The sequence below is a fragment of the Phalaenopsis equestris genome, unplaced genomic scaffold (genome assembly GCF_001263595.1).
Source record: "Phalaenopsis equestris unplaced genomic scaffold, ASM126359v1 Scaffold000096, whole genome shotgun sequence".
Classification (NCBI taxonomy): domain Eukaryota; kingdom Viridiplantae; phylum Streptophyta; class Magnoliopsida; order Asparagales; family Orchidaceae; genus Phalaenopsis; species Phalaenopsis equestris.
In genome coordinates, this window is record NW_018164538.1 from 484031 (window position 1) to 501722 (window position 17692).

Sequence of the window (17692 nt, forward strand, 5' to 3'; positions counted from 1 at the left end):
TCAAAGCTTATTGAGGGCATTTTTTGATGTATTCAAGTGACTTTAGAATACATTGCAATTATATCCTTGGAACTCCACCCATGGTTTACTATGAAGTTACATAAGGGAAAACAATTAAGCTAAAGGCAAACACTCCAAAAGCTAAGAGTTAGATGGTAATTGTTAGAAAAAAGCTCTCTACTAATGATGAGCTGTACGTAAATCCTTTGTTATATCCCGTGAGGAGCAGTATGCATAGAAGTGAACAGCTTGTAAAGTTAGGGTAAGAGCGGGAAATAAAAGAAGTGCTTGTATGAAATATTTTTTTCGATTTTTATCCATTCGTTTGAGTATATCAAATCTTTGGCATCAAATCAAAAATATCATAATAATTATTATTATTATTTTCACGACTGAAATACACATTTTCATGCATAATTTTAAGACACCAGAGTGTTATAACTATAAATATCAAATTTTGGGTGTTAGATATGTACATGCATAAGAATTGTGTGATATGTATGTAAATTTTCCTAATAACTATTTATGAGAGGGTGAGGAAGGACGTTAAAGGACATATGAGAAGGAAATTTTCATAGGGCTTGATTCTATAATTAAATGTTTCTCGTGAAATCATCTACTTCACATAATGGCCATAATTTTAGTTGAGCAGACATTGTGAGTATAATGACAAATATATTGTGTTAATAGAGGATCTCTTTCTATTTACATTTTATTCATTATGCCCATGCAATGGCACATCCACTTTTGTCAAAGTGATGCTTGATTACATTGCACATATATTGCAATGTAATTTTAAGTTCATCATTAACAACAGGATTGACTAATGATACAAAATAAAAATAGCCTGTAATTTTGGATTTAATTCTCTTTTTTTCCCTTTTTTTTTAGTTTTGTTATTTTTAGATATAGATGTGCGACATGTCTTACTTTGATTTTGCAGATTTCTGTGTTTACTTTTGAAACTTATCTCATACGTCTCCTGGTGTTTTTTTTTTTTTTTGGACGTATTTACTTCATGTTTCCCATTTTGATTATGCACCTTCCTCATTTTAAATGTGTATACTGCTCATGATTATTTTTACTATTAGCACTACTTTTATTAATGTCTTTTCCTATTACAGAATGCCAAGGTGATGTTGATTACATTGCACATATATTGCAATGTAATTTTAAGATCATCATTGACAACATGCTCGCCTAATGATACAAAATAAAAGTAACATGTAAGTTTGGATTAATGTTCTTTTTTCTTTTCTTTTACAGTTTTGTTGTTTTTAGACATAGATGTGTGAAATGTGTCTTACTTTGATTTTGCATCTTTCTATGTTCATACTTCTTGTGATGTTTTTTTTTTTGGGCGTATTTACTACATGTTTTCCATTTTGGTTATACACCATCTTCCTTTTACATGTGTATAATACTCATGATTATTTTTACTATAAGTACAACCTTACTAATGTCTTTTTTCTATTACCGAATGCCACAGGTGATGATGACGACCAGCCACTTGAGGGGCCTTGTGTTTCAATCTTGGGCACTTTAGAGACCATCTACAACAACAGAAAAAAGGGGTTGTTTCTCTCACACCTGACCTACTCCCACAACTGATGTCGTACTTGCTACCACACCTACAACGACACCCACTGCTACACCTATTGTCGCAGCCACACCTGAGCATTAACTAATAGTTCGAGTCACACTTGCCGCACCCACTTTTTGCACTACCTCCTACTTGGGCTCAAACATCCTCCTCTGATGAGCCTGACCACTCGACTCCCATCCTTGTGAGGTTACAATCCTGTCAGAGAGTCTGACTCGTAAGTTTTATTTAACATTATATTATGTTCCTTACTTATTCTCAATATTTATGTAACTAATTTTTCTTGTCCATATTCATCAACCATAAGCTGCTCGTTACATGCATTACATAGGTCATCCAGAGCATATACGATCATTTGTATCTCTCTTGGAAGCATATCCCCAATGCTATTAGTGTCATGTGGTTCTCAGAGTTCAAGGTTGTATCATTTAATTCAAATTAGAATTGTAATTCTGATTCATTTTACAATACAAATCAATATGCTTATTTTTTATGCTGCAGAGGTGCTTAAGTTGACTGCCAGAGCATCGCCACCAAATTGGCCAAACTTTTGAAATTCGTGACAGGCGTTGATTGGGTGACATGTTCACCACAACTCACAGGAAGGGGAAGTTGTTCTCATGAGCAAGGATACACACACACACACACACACACACACACACATACACATCTCTGTGTGTGGGCGCACGGACGGGTGCAAAATCTTACATTTTAGATTAATTTTTTAATTAAATTGATTTAAAATTTAGTTAATCTAAGGTTCAAATTTATATGATTTGGATTCTAGTTAATTAAAGTTTAGGTTCGTGATAAGATTAATTTGAGTTGAATATTTAAATATTTTAAATATAATTATATTTAAAATTCTAAGTTAAATTTTAATTTTTATTGGATGAGATTTGAATTTTAAGTTAAATCAATTTTAAAATTCAAGTTGGGTCCACTTTTAATTAATCTTCAAGTTAATTCAAAATTTAAATTTTAGATTTTAATTTATTTAGTTAAGTTGATGTTGAATTTAATTTTGATTTTAATTTTTAATTAGATTTAAATTTAAGTTTAAGTTGACTTTCATTTTAATTTGTAGTTTGAATTAACTAACTCGAGCTCAAATTTGTCAATCAAAACATTTCTAAGCTATCCCAAGATCCTACTCAACCCACCGATGGGCTTGACTTAGGCCAACAAGACTAAGCCAGTGATAAGCTAACCACATAGGGTTTCTAAGAAGGGAATCCTAGCCTCCTAGGCCCGGATGGAAGATACTTGGAAAACAAATTAATCAAAAATGAGGCCAACAAGATGAAATAAATTTTAAAAAATTAAAATACATAAACTCTGTCAAAAGGTTTTATAGAAATTTGTAGCATTTACAATTACTTTTTCTTTCGAGCACTGATTTCTATTTAATTAAAAAGAAAAATTTATAAAAAAAATTACTGTTTTGTATCAATGTACTTTTAAAAGTTCTTATTCATAGAAAATCTAATAATGACAACACATATAATAAGAAAAAAAAACAATAATATTTAGAAAATCATTCCAATAATGGATGTTAGCATTCGAGAGAAGAAGTGAGGGAGTGAGAGAATGGTAGAGACTCAAAGAAATAGACCAAGCTTATGTCAATGCTTCTATGACTTGTTGGGGGAAAAAAATTGCGTACGTCAAGCGTACACGGGAGTTACGTACGTAAAATGGTATACGGTTGTTACACAGGGGTTACACGGGGATTACAAGGGGTTATAACCCCGTTGTACCTCCCGTGATACTCCCGTGTAACCCCGCTGTAATCTTGTAACCCAAATGGATAAAATAAAAGCGCGGGTTACAAGTGAGTTACACGAAAGTAACAAGGACGTTATAACACGCTCATAACCTCCATGTAACCCCCGTATAACGTCTGTGTACCCTATTACGTACACATCTCTGCGTAAGATTGACGTAATCAATTTTTTTCCCTTGTTGGGCCAGACTCTAGTGGAGCTCATGATCCTCCATTCTTATTTATGACTATAATTTATATATGATGGATGGATGGATGGATGCATAATGATTGCATGAAGTAAAGAAAGTATAATAAAGTTACATAAAGAGTACATCCGATATTAGACATATCTTCCGACCCATGCAGAGCCACAATGTCTTCCAAAGCTTAAATTATTTTATAACATCTTTGATATTGATTAATAAGACAAGCCAATGAAGACAATGACTCAATAAGGGGTCAAGCTTATTGATGTCCAATTATCCGTGACATGGCACAAAATGTTCATTGGTGAATTATGGGTTTTGCCTTTAGACAAATTTATCAGAAGCACTTGACATTGACTCGTGCGGAATAGTAATATCTTACTCTATTTAAATAGTTCAAAGATAAATTGTGACAAGTTAGCAACAATTAAACTAATAAGAGGCTTTGATCTAAATTTACTTGTCGACCCGCTCTGTTGGTTGGCAGGTCTAAGTAGACATATCACTCACTACCTTAACAAAGTTTCCTCACCACTTAGCCAATCTATTTTGATCTATCAAGCTCTTTGATTGTGCATACAAATATGAATATATAAGTTGCATTATGAACTCTTGTTAATCTCAATTCAATTTAATATTTGACAAAATGAATTTTTTTTTAAAAAAAGCGACATGGAAAACACAATTAATTATGATCTTCAAAATAAAAAAAGCATGCCATAAAAATAAATGCCAAAAAAAAAAGGAAAAATAAAAATTTCTCATAAAATTTTCCTCTACACGTCCATTAAATATGCATTGAGATCTTTATAAACAAAAACTCTGCAAACATAACATAGATCTGAATTCAAGATAAATGAGATAGAGTTATTCATTCCTAATGCGAGCATCCATAAGAAAAAGATTTCCTTTCAGTTGTTTATTGGATGTAAGACAGGCCTGTGATGTCGAGATCACGATCGCCGGTGGAAGGAGGAGGTTTGTGCTTCGGCTCCGCCGGCCGGTCCCAAATCCCATCGGCGCTCTGCGTCTCGCTCGCCGGCGGCTTCCTCATCTGCCCCTGCCCGCCGTCTTCGACGTCGTCCTTGCCGTACATTCCGCCGCCGTAAGCCTCGTGTGTAACGGGTTTCATGTCGGAGATATTTGGCGGGTGACTCGATGTGCCGCGCTTCTGTTCTTCCATTTTTCCTTTCGCTTCGCTCATTGCTGCTTCGGCTTGTCGGAGAAGACGAACGAATTGGGCTAACTACGGATTATTATCTGCATTCGAAGCGGGCGAACCAATGACGTTTCCTAAAGCCGACGCGTGTCTTCGGGGCGCCACGTGGAGCGAAGGCCAACCTCCGCACCGAACGGATTGGTATAAGCCTTATTTATTTAATATTTATTTATTTATTTATTTTTTGGGATATCAGTTAGTGATTTTATAATATTTATCTGTTATAAAATCTGACACGGCGCATCTCGGTATAGACTTTGCTGGTTTGAATCGCATACTTAATTTTGTAAATTTTTCTGAGTTATGTTTGGGCGGTGAAATTGAGTCGACTCGTGTGTCGACTCGTGTTTAGCTCAAAAAATGGCTGAGGAATCCAATTTGATGACATGATAAGCCAAAAACTAATCTCCAGCTGACTCATTTGCTCGGGAGCATGTTCATTTAAAAACATTATCATTGATGTCATCAACACATTTTTCACAATTAACACGAATCTCGAGATATGACACAAATCTCGAGATAATTTTTTAGCATAAAAATTTAAATTTTGATTAAATTCATCTGATTTCAATAAAATTATATTCTAACTTACCGACTCGATGAGAGGGAACAAATGATACCAAAATCGGTTTAATCTGAGACAAGTTAAGCCGATCAAGTTGTTAAACTACCTTAGGAGGCTTTTGAGACATAATTGGAAAGTCAAACATATGTTGAATATGACGTGTTTATATTTAAATCAAGCGTTTTGACAAGTCGAATCCAACAAGCACAATATCGCTCAATTCTAATATCATTAGGACACTTAAATGTCCGACGAACACCGTCCGATCAAATTGATATTTTTGAGTCGTCTGATCAATAGTGGTATGAAGACTTTTATTATTTGTAACATGGACTCTATAAAAAGAGTTATGCACCCCTCATGAGAAGGGGACTAGACCTTTGGTAAGATGAGGAACAAAACTTGCATAAGTGAGAGTTGCAAAACAGCATCCTGTGTCATCACCTCCAACCACAGCCAACCCCAGTCAACTTCAGTCATCGCCGCCTCCAGGTCACTCCGACCACCGCCACCAACTCATGATGTCGCCCCCTCGTCTACCAAACCCTTTTTCAGTCGTCGTCGAACACCATCGTCCGCTGCTCGATTCTTGTAACGGAAGAATATACAAAGTAAGTATCATCTTGTATAACACGTCAATATAGAATACGATGCAATGACACACCACCTGGAGAAGGTGTAACAATGCACCCCGAAGTTATATTTCTACATACTATGACTTTTGTGGTCAATCAACGCTCCTAAAGAAACCATCTACATCCCCCGTGGCTTACAACTACAATCTCTCCGACGAGCTAGTGTAACAACCTTTGTCCACACCATTTAGGACAGGCTACTGCTTCCACAGTAACTAACTATGACTCTTGTAATCTGTTGCTGCTTCTTCATTCATTACAACCAGATTACAACTATTAATAGTGAACTACTATTGTACAACTTTGTAATCTTACATTCCCTAATTCAGGAGAAGAGTAGACTTATGCACTAACCATTCATATTGGAACATTTCAACTTAGCCAAACTTTGTGATTTTTTTTCTCATTTTAGGGTTTTCCATGTAATCGATGTCTCCTCTTGCTTACTACTCTTTAATCATATAAGTTTGTGATGGATTTTCTTGCAATGTTAAGACAATAAATCACTACTTTGCCACGCAGACTTCCCGACACGCATCAATTATATAAAACACTTAAAAATTATTAGTATTCAATAAATATAGTCTGAATAATTCAAAAAAATATATTTCAATTGCATGCATAAAGTGATTTCTTGCTATAATTGTTTGGTTGACTGAAAAAAAAAATCATTGTGATATGAAAGATTTAGGTGGTATAAATGTAAAAAAAAATTAAATTATCACTCTTAAATATGTAAATATATAAGCATTGGCTGGTATGCATGCAAATGCCCATGAAAAAATTATAAAAGATTTCCGAACACTTTTGGGTTCAATAGAAAAATTATTATAATAAGTTTTTTATATTTTAATTTCTAAATATTATTATTATTCAAATCATTGCTAATACAAAATACTAATATTAATATTACAATTACAGCTACAATTAATTTCCAAACATTACAATAATAAGAATATTACTATTAATCTTATTATTAATATTTTAAGCTTTTTTTTTAAAAAAAAAGATTATTTTATTCTGCTTTACTATTACTACAATTATTATTTTATTAATAATATTATTTTGTATATATTACTATTCTTATATTGAATTATAAAATACTAGTATTATCTTATATTTTCGGTTTTCTTTCTTACTTAATAATTAATAAGTAAAAAAATTAAAATTTAATATAAAAAAATACATATATAAACAGTTTTCTTATAATGTATTACCGGTAAGAATAATAATAATAAAAATGTATGCTAAGTTAACATACTCTTATTTGTCCCATTAGAGCAATGCAAATGTGTTATCATCTCATTCCATCCTGTTAACGACCTACGCGAGCAGTTACCTCTTTTTATGACATGTGTAAAATGAGGACATATATTTCCAACCGCAACAAGTCCTTATTTAAATAAATCGCTAATATGTATTAAATATATGTAAAATACCCTTTTTTATTTTGTAATTTCCTCCGAAAACTGAAAGGGTGCGCTTCCTTCGACTTCGCCCATGGACGCCTCAACCTCCAAACCTCCTCCTCCTCCTCCTCCTCCTCCTCCTCCTCCCATCTTCTCCCCTTCCTATCATCCCCGCCGAGTCACGCCACCAAAACCGCTAGCGGCCGCAGCAAAGCCACGGGGCAGGAGAAAGCCAGACTACTCCGGCCAGCCCAAAGTCTCTCCGCCGTGCACTGAATGCGGGAGGCGGTTCTCCTCTTGGAAAGCTCTGTTCGGTCACATGCGCTGCCATCCGGAGCGGGCTTGGCGGCTTGGCGAGGAATCAACCCCCCGCGGCCGCAGCAACCCCTGCGAGCCCAATTCTCCGACGAGGAATACCAAGTCGCCGCTACCCTTCTCGTACTAGCCAACGGTCCGCCGCTCGAAAGTCCTTCCCGTGAACCCAACGGCGCCGTCATTATCCCCTCATTGCCTTCTTCTTCCTTAGATGATTCAATTGGGAGGAAGAAAGGAAGGAGCTTTGGCACCCATTTTTCTCCTTCTTCCTCTTCGACACCTTTTGGCTGTTCGCAAGATCGTGATTGCTTGCTTGATTTAAACATGCCGCCGCCATTGGAGGCTGCTGAGGGTGGAACCACTCCTGTGTTGGAGTTAAAGCTCGGGATTTGAGTACTCGAAAGATTTGGGTTTGGCATTTTATAATAAATATGTTATAAGTGGGTTTTTTGTTTTCTTTACCGTGCAGTATCTCTGCTCTCGGCCAGCCAAGCAAGGTGGGATTGGGCTGTTTGGATTTTTATAGATGTTGTACAGTGAAATATACATGTTGAAGTTGTTTCTTTTTTGTTTTTTTTTGTTAAAATAAGGTTCTGTTCTTGTATATTTCTTGTGAATAAAGTTTTGTTTGGTAGGCTATGCTTTATATCAACAATCCCAACTTTCTCTATGAAAGTTGGCATTCACTGTTCTTTCTAATATGTTTTTTTTGTCACTGTTACAGATCATATGATTCATTCTGAAAGGTTTTCATTTTCTTTGATTGTTTGACAAGTGAATATTGTCATTTGATATTAATTTTTCTCATATGTCAATTTTTGGAAAAGTTTTCAGGTGGTTTAAAGTCTTTTATGTTCATAAAAGCATTATTGTATTTATTCAACAGTATTTGAAATAACTAATGAAGTAGTTCCTATTTCTATTTATATAAAAAAAAACGCTATATTTTTTTTTAATAAGAAAGATGGTATTTGTATAGATGCATTAAACAAAATTTGAATCAATATTTTTTTAATATATTCATTTTATTGAATCTTGATTTGTCTATGGATTCACTTCTCAATGTAGTTACTAAGGAAGAAAAGAAATAGGGATATAACATCCAGGGAAGAATGGATATTTCAATACTTGGTTGTTGCATAGATCTTTTTCTATTTATAGAGCATTCCCCTAAGTTGTACAAATAGGTTGTTCTTATGCAGTTCTCTAGAGATCTCTAATTCTTCACTTTTGTCTTCTTTTGACGTTCATATAATAATTAATAGTATTTATGACATTTTATCTTCGGTTAGTGCTGTTTTTCATCTGTTTCTAATACGTTCATCACATCCTTGTAAGTTTATTTAGAACATTGGGACACTATGTCTATTTGGTCTTGGAGTAATTTGTGTTGCCTTTGATAGCATATACCCCATATGCTATAGAGTTGATTAGGTTGCTTCGTCGAATGAACAACCCCATAGACCATAGAGCTGATTAAGTAGCTTCGTCGAATTGACGAGTTGAGTTCGATTTATGGATGAGTAATGCTCACTTGACAGTTCATACTCGATGGCTCGTCGAACTTGGTTAGACAGCTGAGCCGAGGAGTTTGTGGTGTGTCATAGTGTGTTATCTAGGTCTTGGGCTTGATTTCAGTAAGGTTGGATTTTGGCTATACATATTTCACTCGTTGAATATAAGAAAAAAAATGAAAATAGTCTTGAGTAGATTTGTTTGGAATTGAAATTGGACGTCCTTAAGGGCAAAAAATATTACATACTGACAATCGGACGTACGAACGACGAACATAATATTTTCTCCATGAAGGGACATGTTATTGATCATTTTTTTTAAAATCTATATCGTATTGGCATTAAATTATAGGCATGTCTATTATCAAATAGAAATTTATAATTATTATCTAAAATATATTGGCATTAAGTGCTTTAAAATTTAATCTAAACTATACATCAGCAGATTGTTATCTCTATTTGAAACGTGAAAAAAATAAATAAATAAATTACCAAAAAAGATGTAATATTAAGATTCACAAGAATCTTTAAATGGAAGAAATTTTATCAAACAAATTTATCAAATAATGTTGTTAAAATATATAAATTCTCATATAATGTTAAGATGATAAGACATTATTCTAACGTCAAGAATCTTCTAGCACGATCTAGTAATAATAATATAGAGTTAAACTATTTTATTTTATCAAATTTGAATTTTTTTTGCACGAACTATATGCATCATTCATTGATGTTCATATTTCGTTAAACATATACTATCTTTTGATTATTCACAAACAGTATTACTTTGTTTTTAAATCTTTTAAAAATCTTTGGCATCCACTTTGTGAGATTTATAACTTCTTGATATACAATTATTTGTTAAAACAAATGTCCGATATAGAGTAGGTGTCAAAGTAGTCTCCTTGAATTTATAATTGTTTGAACTTGATTTGTGGTTGATTTACTTTTGACAATTGAACGAGTATTTAAATGAGACAGAAAACAAGTTAAAAATTCGAACAAGTATCTAAATTTTCATATAAAAAATATTATAAATAATTTTACAAATTTAAATAAATAGACAATTAAATAAATCATATTATTAAATAAACTAACCTACATGTTGTCATCTAGTGTCTATAATCTATATATTCTCATAACAATGAATTCTGAGATAGAGAAAAAAAAATTGAAATAAGAGCAAGAAAATCTAAATAAATTAATATTATAAAGTAACTCATAATCTGAACCATTCATCAATCACAAAAATAACTGGAAAAAATTAAACGAGAGATGGATCAAGCATGATATAAGATAATGACAAAAAGTGATGTTCACTTTGAAAATTTCATCATGTTAATTTTCAAACAGTGAATAATTAATAATAAAATAATTATATAATTAATAATTATGCTAAAAAAAATATTGATATGATATTACATTACTTTTAAATATATAATAAATGAATTCTAGCTAATCAAATTGATTTAAATAATATATCATATATGATACAAGCAATATTCAAGCTTAATATTAAGTATTTTACAAGTTACTTGCTGGAAAATAGATGAATTTTTTCGTGAACGTAAATGAATATGTTCGACTATGTTCGTGTTTAGTTCATTGAATTTTCGAGTTTTTAAAAATTATTTAGGCTTGTTTATATAGTAATTTAAACGAACTTGATCAAGTCTTGATCTAGCAAAGTTCTAGTTGTTCATCCAGTGCATCGGTTCATTCACAACCCTACAATTACATTATTACCTCTTCTCCAATAGCAGTTAAAGGGTATAACATGAGGAGCAGGAGAAAAATGATTTTGTGTTAGCTAAGAAAGTATTAAGAAATAATGTTTAGGGATCAATTGTCCATCCCTTGTGATGACTGATGAATGCTATCTTTTTAGCATTAGATAGTTTCATCTTGATTTGATTGTACTTGGGAGAAAGTGTACAAAAACTCATTATCTAGTAGGCGACTACATTGTCGACGAGTGTATCAACCGGCAGCAATGAGTAGCTCTCTTCTGGGTCGTCTTAAAATTAGTGAAGTTGACGTGCATCCCTACTCCTATTTGATTTGGGCACTATCACATTTTCTCAGATCCAGCATGAACATTGCACTTCCTGTTGTTGTCAGCATCCAATGAATTCTAGTAACGACGACTGAGCACACCTTCTACTTTACGGGTCATGGCATAGGAGAAGAAATTGAGTCCGAACGACGCATGTTCGGAAGATAGCTTGGATCGCGCTATGCCTCTCTCCAGCGGCGTGGTGTGATCCACGCCATCACCCGGATGAACAAATGTTGGGACGTAATATTTTTTTCTCATAGAAAGTCACACGAATTATTATTGTACTCCCGACGTCATCAGCATAAAATTCATTATTTTTTTTTTATCTTAGGACAAATCATATTGTCTTCTAACATTTAAATTTCTGGAGCAAATTGAGTCCTCTGCCTTTAGTAAGCAAGTCTTTCAATGCCATTTGATCTAAAAAGAGTTTAATAACATTATTCTTTTTGGGTTAAAAATACTTCTGCTTGACTCAAATTAACCTTTCTAAGCAGAGTTCGACAAAATAGCATAAATGTAATTACATAAAGGGGCTTTTACATACATACCACCCAATTCACATATACTTACATATCTAACATCAAAATTTTGTTTGTACATTTATATTATCCAAATAGTTGACATCACATTAAGAATATCACAATTTTAATCTTTTAAAAGGGAGCTATATATGTTTAAATTGAAGTTCAGCTGTTTGATATGTAAATACATAAAAATTGTGTTATGGTATGACTCATATACCATATAGGGACAAATCTCTATTTATTTCTATTCTTAAATTAGAGAGATTAGTTGTCTCTTATATTTTGTTATTATCCCTTTCCTTCTCTACTCTGGATCGAAGCGGAGCAAAAGAATCTGTCCAAATTGGGAAGTTACCCTTTCCTTCTCTACTGCATTATGCTTTTATTGTTTTTCTTACCAGTAAGTCTTGTAATGTGTATTTATACCCATCTTTTCATCAATAAAATTAAGTCATCTCATATCTTTTCAACATCACATTAAAAATATCACAATTTTAAAATTGAAGTTCAGATGTTTGATATGTAAATACATAAAAATTGAATGCTATTTATGTAATTCTTCTTTAAATAAATTATAAAGATATTATATATAATTAAAAGAAAAAGAAGACAGGCACTCTACATAAACATAAAATTTATTATTCTCAGAAATAAAGTTATCATCATCTCATTCTAAGAAAATTATTACATTTTCTCAACAAAGAAGACAGGCACTCATACATAAACATAAAATTTATTCTTCTCAGAAATGAAGTTATCATCATCTCATTCTAAGAAAATTATTACACGCTTCCACAACTTTAGGAAACTCAAACTGCATGGACGTGACCATCATGTCTACCATTATATAATAATTAAACTTAACTGCTCTTATTTATCTAATATGTAAGTATTAGATAAAAACTCCTTCAGTTTCTAAATGTGGTCAAAGCATGGGTTGAGCCGGGATCGGGTCAACATACTCCCAACCGAAAGGTTCCTGATTATAGCAGTCCAAATTGTTCCCCATATCTGTGCCCAATATGTGACAGTAACGCTCATAGAAGCCTATTCGGCTGGCAGCTCGACTGTCGTAGCCATGACCACACTCCCCTCTGTTGACGATATTGGTGATGACGCCGAAGCCTGGCAGGCGGCCCGCCGCAGTATCGTTGCTTGAAGGGATCCATTGCCCGGTGATCACGTCGTGACATGATGGTCGCGGCGGCTGCGTTGTCATCCAGAACCACATTGCTGTCATGAAGGCGATCGTTGCGTTCTTCTTCACTGTGTCTGGGTCGTTGAGCAGGTCCAAACCCAGATATTGCCCGGCCCGCCCGTAGTTGAAGTTCCTGAGTATTTCTTTCAGTTAGAGGCTTGAGAGAGTTCTTCATCGCTTGGCTTTCATCTTATTATTATTATTTTATTTCTTAAAAGTTAGATATATGATAATTTTGATGTGATATATCAAAGATTTTGGTGGTATAAATAATTAAAGTAATGTTTAAATGTTGAACATGTAAATATATAAAATTAGATGGTATGTATGTAAATGCACCAAATTAGAGAGAAATTACCAGGTGAGTTGAATTGGGCCGCGACCATGGTATCTTTTGCCTGCGGTACAGGGATATTTGACATATGTGGTGTTGCAATAGATGGACGGTGGAGATAGTTGTTCGATCCAACAATATCCCCAAGAGTATTTCCCATCAGGTGCACCACTCCAACCACCAATTTTCATGAAACAATCAATTAATACATCTTATTAAAATAAATGATTAATATCATGTTATATATATATATACACCCAGATAAATAAAACAAGAATAAACAACGAGCAGAAGATATTATTAAAAATTATTCAGAGGACTTAACGAATTTAGATATGCAGTCTAATATGATGGAGCTTCTTACATATTTGAACTCTTTAAAAACTTACTTATTTCAGAACATGCATACTCACAAACAATATAAGTCTATTATTTATAGCCTTATATTACATACATAATAGATTTGTAAACTGAAAATGGTAAATAACAGCAGTCCACTATTATTAGTGGAGAAAAAAGAGCAAAAGTTGAGAGTAATCCGTCAACAATGTCATGGGTGAGAGAAAATATTACATCCGGACACTGGATGTTCGGAAAACGGCCCAGATGCAGCGGCGTAGGGGAGGAATCGGACCTCCGCCCTCCTCGCTGCATCCGAGCCGTTGTTCGGATATCCAGAGTCCTAATGTAACATTTTCTCCATGAGTGGAGAGAATAGTTCTTAGTGAAATGACACTACATCAAACATTTATTGGTGGGTAAGATCCACAAGTATTAACAACTGCTAATAGACGTCAGCTGACTGTTAATACGTTCCTCCGTCATTTCCTCCATTGGATTTTGACATTTGATCACTTGGACCATAAGGAGTAATTTGGGCTAGCCCTTCATCTGTCCAATCTTTTGAATCTCTCATGGATTTATCGTTGCTATTTTTTTTTGGATGAGTGGTGTCTGATAGATTTTCATAAACTATTCATCACAATTTTAAATCACTCTCTTTCTAATTTGATCCATTGATTCATGAGCATGTTTACGCCTAAAAGTATAAAATATATCTTCAAAATAAATCTCTGTAAAATTAGTTACAGGGTTTTGAGTGGCTTCATATTTTTTAAGAATATTATTAATCTGCTCAAGTTTTTCTTTTTCATTAATTTAATGTCACCCTTTATAAAAAATTATCGTTACAGACATAACAGATTAAACTGTTATTTTCCTGGACAATTTTTTCAAGGCCAGATCCAATAAATTTGATAGTCAATAAGGAAATGAGCTAAAGTCTATCCCTTGGCCAAATCCTCATTTTTTACATCTTTTAATTTTGGGTATAAATCAACCCAGAATTCGTACATGCATATTTTTTTTGTTAGGCACAATATCTAATTTTGCACCGACATAATTCAACCCTCTTTATTTAAAATCCGCTATATAAAATGATTTTGTCATATCATTTACCTAATTTCAATAATTTACTCAAATGCATTGTTGTATATTAGATGATAGAAAAAAATTCTATCTTGATATGAATTAAGTCTCTAATAATGATGATAAATAATGTTTTGTATAACAAATTTACTGCACAAACATGTTGAATTGCTTCATGGAGGCTATGGTGCATATCTATACATTTTAATTGAATTAATATTTTTTCATAGATCTCTCTTGTGAGATGGGATTCATTAGAGAAAATTGTTCTTTCCAAATATATTTCTAGCGAAAAAGGTGTATACTTAATGTGGCTATCTTCTATATTAATTTCAAGAATACTTTGTTTGAGCTTCTTAATAGTATAAGATGATCTAGGTGTGGAAGAAGTTAGTACTTATTTTAAAGTTGTAGGCTCTGATGAAGCATGTGCCTTAGATGTTTCTCCTTGTTCTTTTTTAGGAGAAATTCCATATAAATATTCTCTTAGGTCAAGTTCACCTTTAGGAAGGTAATTTCCTTCAATATAGATGGACTTATATAATTTCTAATTCTTGGGCTCTTACTCCTCTAATAGAATTTAAAAATTGTCTTACATTTGTAAAATATATTCTCTAATTACACGTACTATAGCATCTCTACCATGAGCACAAAATGTAGATTTGGGAGAAAATATTTTTCCTCCTTTCACATATTTTATTTTTTTTATGTCCTCTCCTAATCGAAGTTAAACACCATCCTACAATTGCATAATATAGTTCATCATTGTGCTCTAGTATATCTCTACCAAAATGAATATCTCGTAGCTATAGTTATTATTGTTTCTGAAGACATACAATCTTTGTGGTGGGGGTTTGATCTTAGCATTGCACAAGTGAATTTAATCTTGTCTCCTTGTGCGCATTTAAACTCCACGACAGTGGAGTACGCAAGTTTGTCATTTAAGCTCAACACAAAAGTTCCCCACATAAACAAATGAATAATAAAAAGAGAAAAAGTCCCAAGATATTTTCAAGAAAATCTAACCAAAAGAGAAAAATCATGCAACTAGCTTAGGTAAGATAATCCACTTTGTTCATTCAAATTAAAATAGTTCACTCTTCCATTTAATTATTGAAGATGAGTATAACGTTATGTGCTTCATATTAGCTTGCTCTCTAATGATTTTGATGAAAGTAATAAGAGATGAAGATAAAAGTTGAAAGAAGTCAGTCAAGAGAAGATCATCTGGTTATGACAATTGAGTGATGATGATGCAATGATGGTCAAAAGATGATGATGAAAATCAGATGTTGGTGATCAAATGATGACAAACGAGTTATGGTAGTCTGATGATGGTAATTAGTCGATAATAGTTGAACAATGACAATTAATGGTGGACAAAGAGTGACAGCTAAATAGCAGTGTTGTATAACATTATTTGGATGATGATAGTCAAATGACGGTGGTCGATTACTAAAAATCAGAAAATGGTGATAGATGATGACGATCGGGTGATAGTAGCCAAATGATGGTGATTTGGTGACAATGATTTGTCAATAGTAATTGGGCAATCAAAGTCAGGTGATGAAGGTTAAGAGATAACGATCAGACAACGATAATCCAACAATTGAGCGTAGATGACAGTGACCATTAATTATTATCGACATTAAACATCAACTAGAGCTCTAAGATTCTTTAGATCTACAAACTCAAGTGACCGTTGGTTGTTTTATATAAGCTCATTTGGGCTCCAAATTTGATCAATTTTGATGTCTTGGTTTTATTTCATCGAGTCACTAAACTTGACTATGTCTTTACATTTGCTTGAATCACTGCTCCAATTTAAAAATTAACTCTCAAAATTATTTTATCGAAATTACATCGAGATCCATATCTTATCAAATTGATTTCTTCGGTAATATACTAATATACACTAATGTTAAAAGTTTAAATGATAAATTAGCTATAAGTACGATTGAGTCCCTTCTTTAAATATAAAGTTTTGATTAATTACTTGTAGTCATTTGATGGGAAGAGGTGGTGCATGCGGCCTACCTCTGGTCTCATGAGAAGTCTGGCCGAAGAAGGCCGCAAGTTCTCGCCGGCAAATGTCGAGGGTGCCGGTTCTTCCAAAGCCGGGAAACACCTCTGCGGCGGCGATGAACGCATCGTAAGTGTAGAAGCTGCCGGGGCACCTGAGATCGCCGCGGTGTTTAAGCATTTCCTCGAACATCTGACGGCTGATGATTGAGCTCACGCTCTCGCATGGCCCATCTGCTTCCCCTGTTTCCGGCGGCCCGAAATGACGGAGAAACGAGGCCAAGAAGGGCAACAAGAGCAAGGCTAGAGCCAAAACTTTCATCTTTAATTGCTTGATTATTGTAGCAGCTAGCTAGTTTTGCTTGATCTCTGGTATATATGGGCGCATGATGATGGTCGTAAGTTCGCCGGAGAAAAATATAAACGATTTTCACGAGGCTGGCGGTCATGGATGGTTACGGGAGATTTGAAGGAGGATCCGATGATACGATGATAAATTAATGATCGATCAAATTTGTTCAAACTATCCAATAAAAAACGTTTTGATATTTTTCAAAAAATTAATGGTTGAATAAATCAGGGCTGGACTTAGTTGGGATTTAACCACTCCCAAATTCAGATTTTTTTACTTTTTAAGAGAGAGCAATTTGGTTACCCCTAATCTAAGGTTGAGTCTAATCAAAATAATTAATTTGTGCTAGGAGACTGGATGATAGAGAAAAGTAAATTTACAAATAATACATAATTGATATATTTTAGTATAGTTTTATTATTCATTAGTAGAGGTGTAAACGAGCGGAACACCAGCGAGCCTGGATCGACTCTTGTATGGCTCGTTAAAAAATATCAACATTTGTGTTCGGCTCGTTTATATTAGAACATAAAATGTG

General features: G+C 33.7%; 2 protein-coding genes and 1 pseudogene across 2 annotated transcripts; 1 reads left to right on the plus strand and 2 right to left on the minus strand.

Moving 5' to 3' along the window:
- Positions 1 to 4340: 4340 nt before the first annotated feature.
- Positions 4341 to 4840, minus strand: LOC110020456. The gene has a single exon (XM_020718567.1). It carries the CDS (start codon positions 4779 to 4781, stop codon positions 4497 to 4499), a length of 285 nt encoding a protein of 94 aa, XP_020574226.1. The 5' UTR covers positions 4782 to 4840; the 3' UTR covers positions 4341 to 4496.
- Positions 4841 to 7496: 2656 nt separating this feature from the next.
- On the plus strand, positions 7497 to 8316 carry LOC110020400 (annotated as a pseudogene).
- Positions 8317 to 12589: 4273 nt separating this feature from the next.
- LOC110020452 (endochitinase-like) lies at positions 12590 to 17163 on the minus strand. Its single transcript, XM_020718561.1, has 3 exons — positions 16818 to 17163; positions 13377 to 13533; positions 12590 to 13151 (listed from the first exon to the last, which is right to left on the minus strand). Exons 1-3 carry the CDS (start codon positions 17122 to 17124, stop codon positions 12746 to 12748), a joined length of 870 nt encoding a protein of 289 aa, XP_020574220.1. The 5' UTR covers positions 17125 to 17163; the 3' UTR covers positions 12590 to 12745.
- Positions 17164 to 17692: the final 529 nt, after the last annotated feature.

Coding starts and splice junctions, on each gene's coding strand:
- LOC110020456 (XM_020718567.1), bottom strand. CDS start 4,781: ATGAGCGAAGCGAAAGGAAAAATGGAAGAACAGAAGCGCGGCACATCG.
- LOC110020452 (XM_020718561.1), bottom strand. CDS start 17,124: ATGAAAGTTTTGGCTCTAGCCTTGCTCTTGTTGCCCTTCTTGGCCTCG. Junction 13,534..16,817: donor GACTTCTCATGAGACCAGAG/GTAGGCCGCATG, acceptor TCATGAAAATTG/GTGGTTGGAGTGGTGCACCT. Junction 13,152..13,376: donor GGCCCAATTCAACTCACCTG/GTAATTTCTCTC, acceptor AGAAATACTCAG/GAACTTCAACTACGGGCGGG.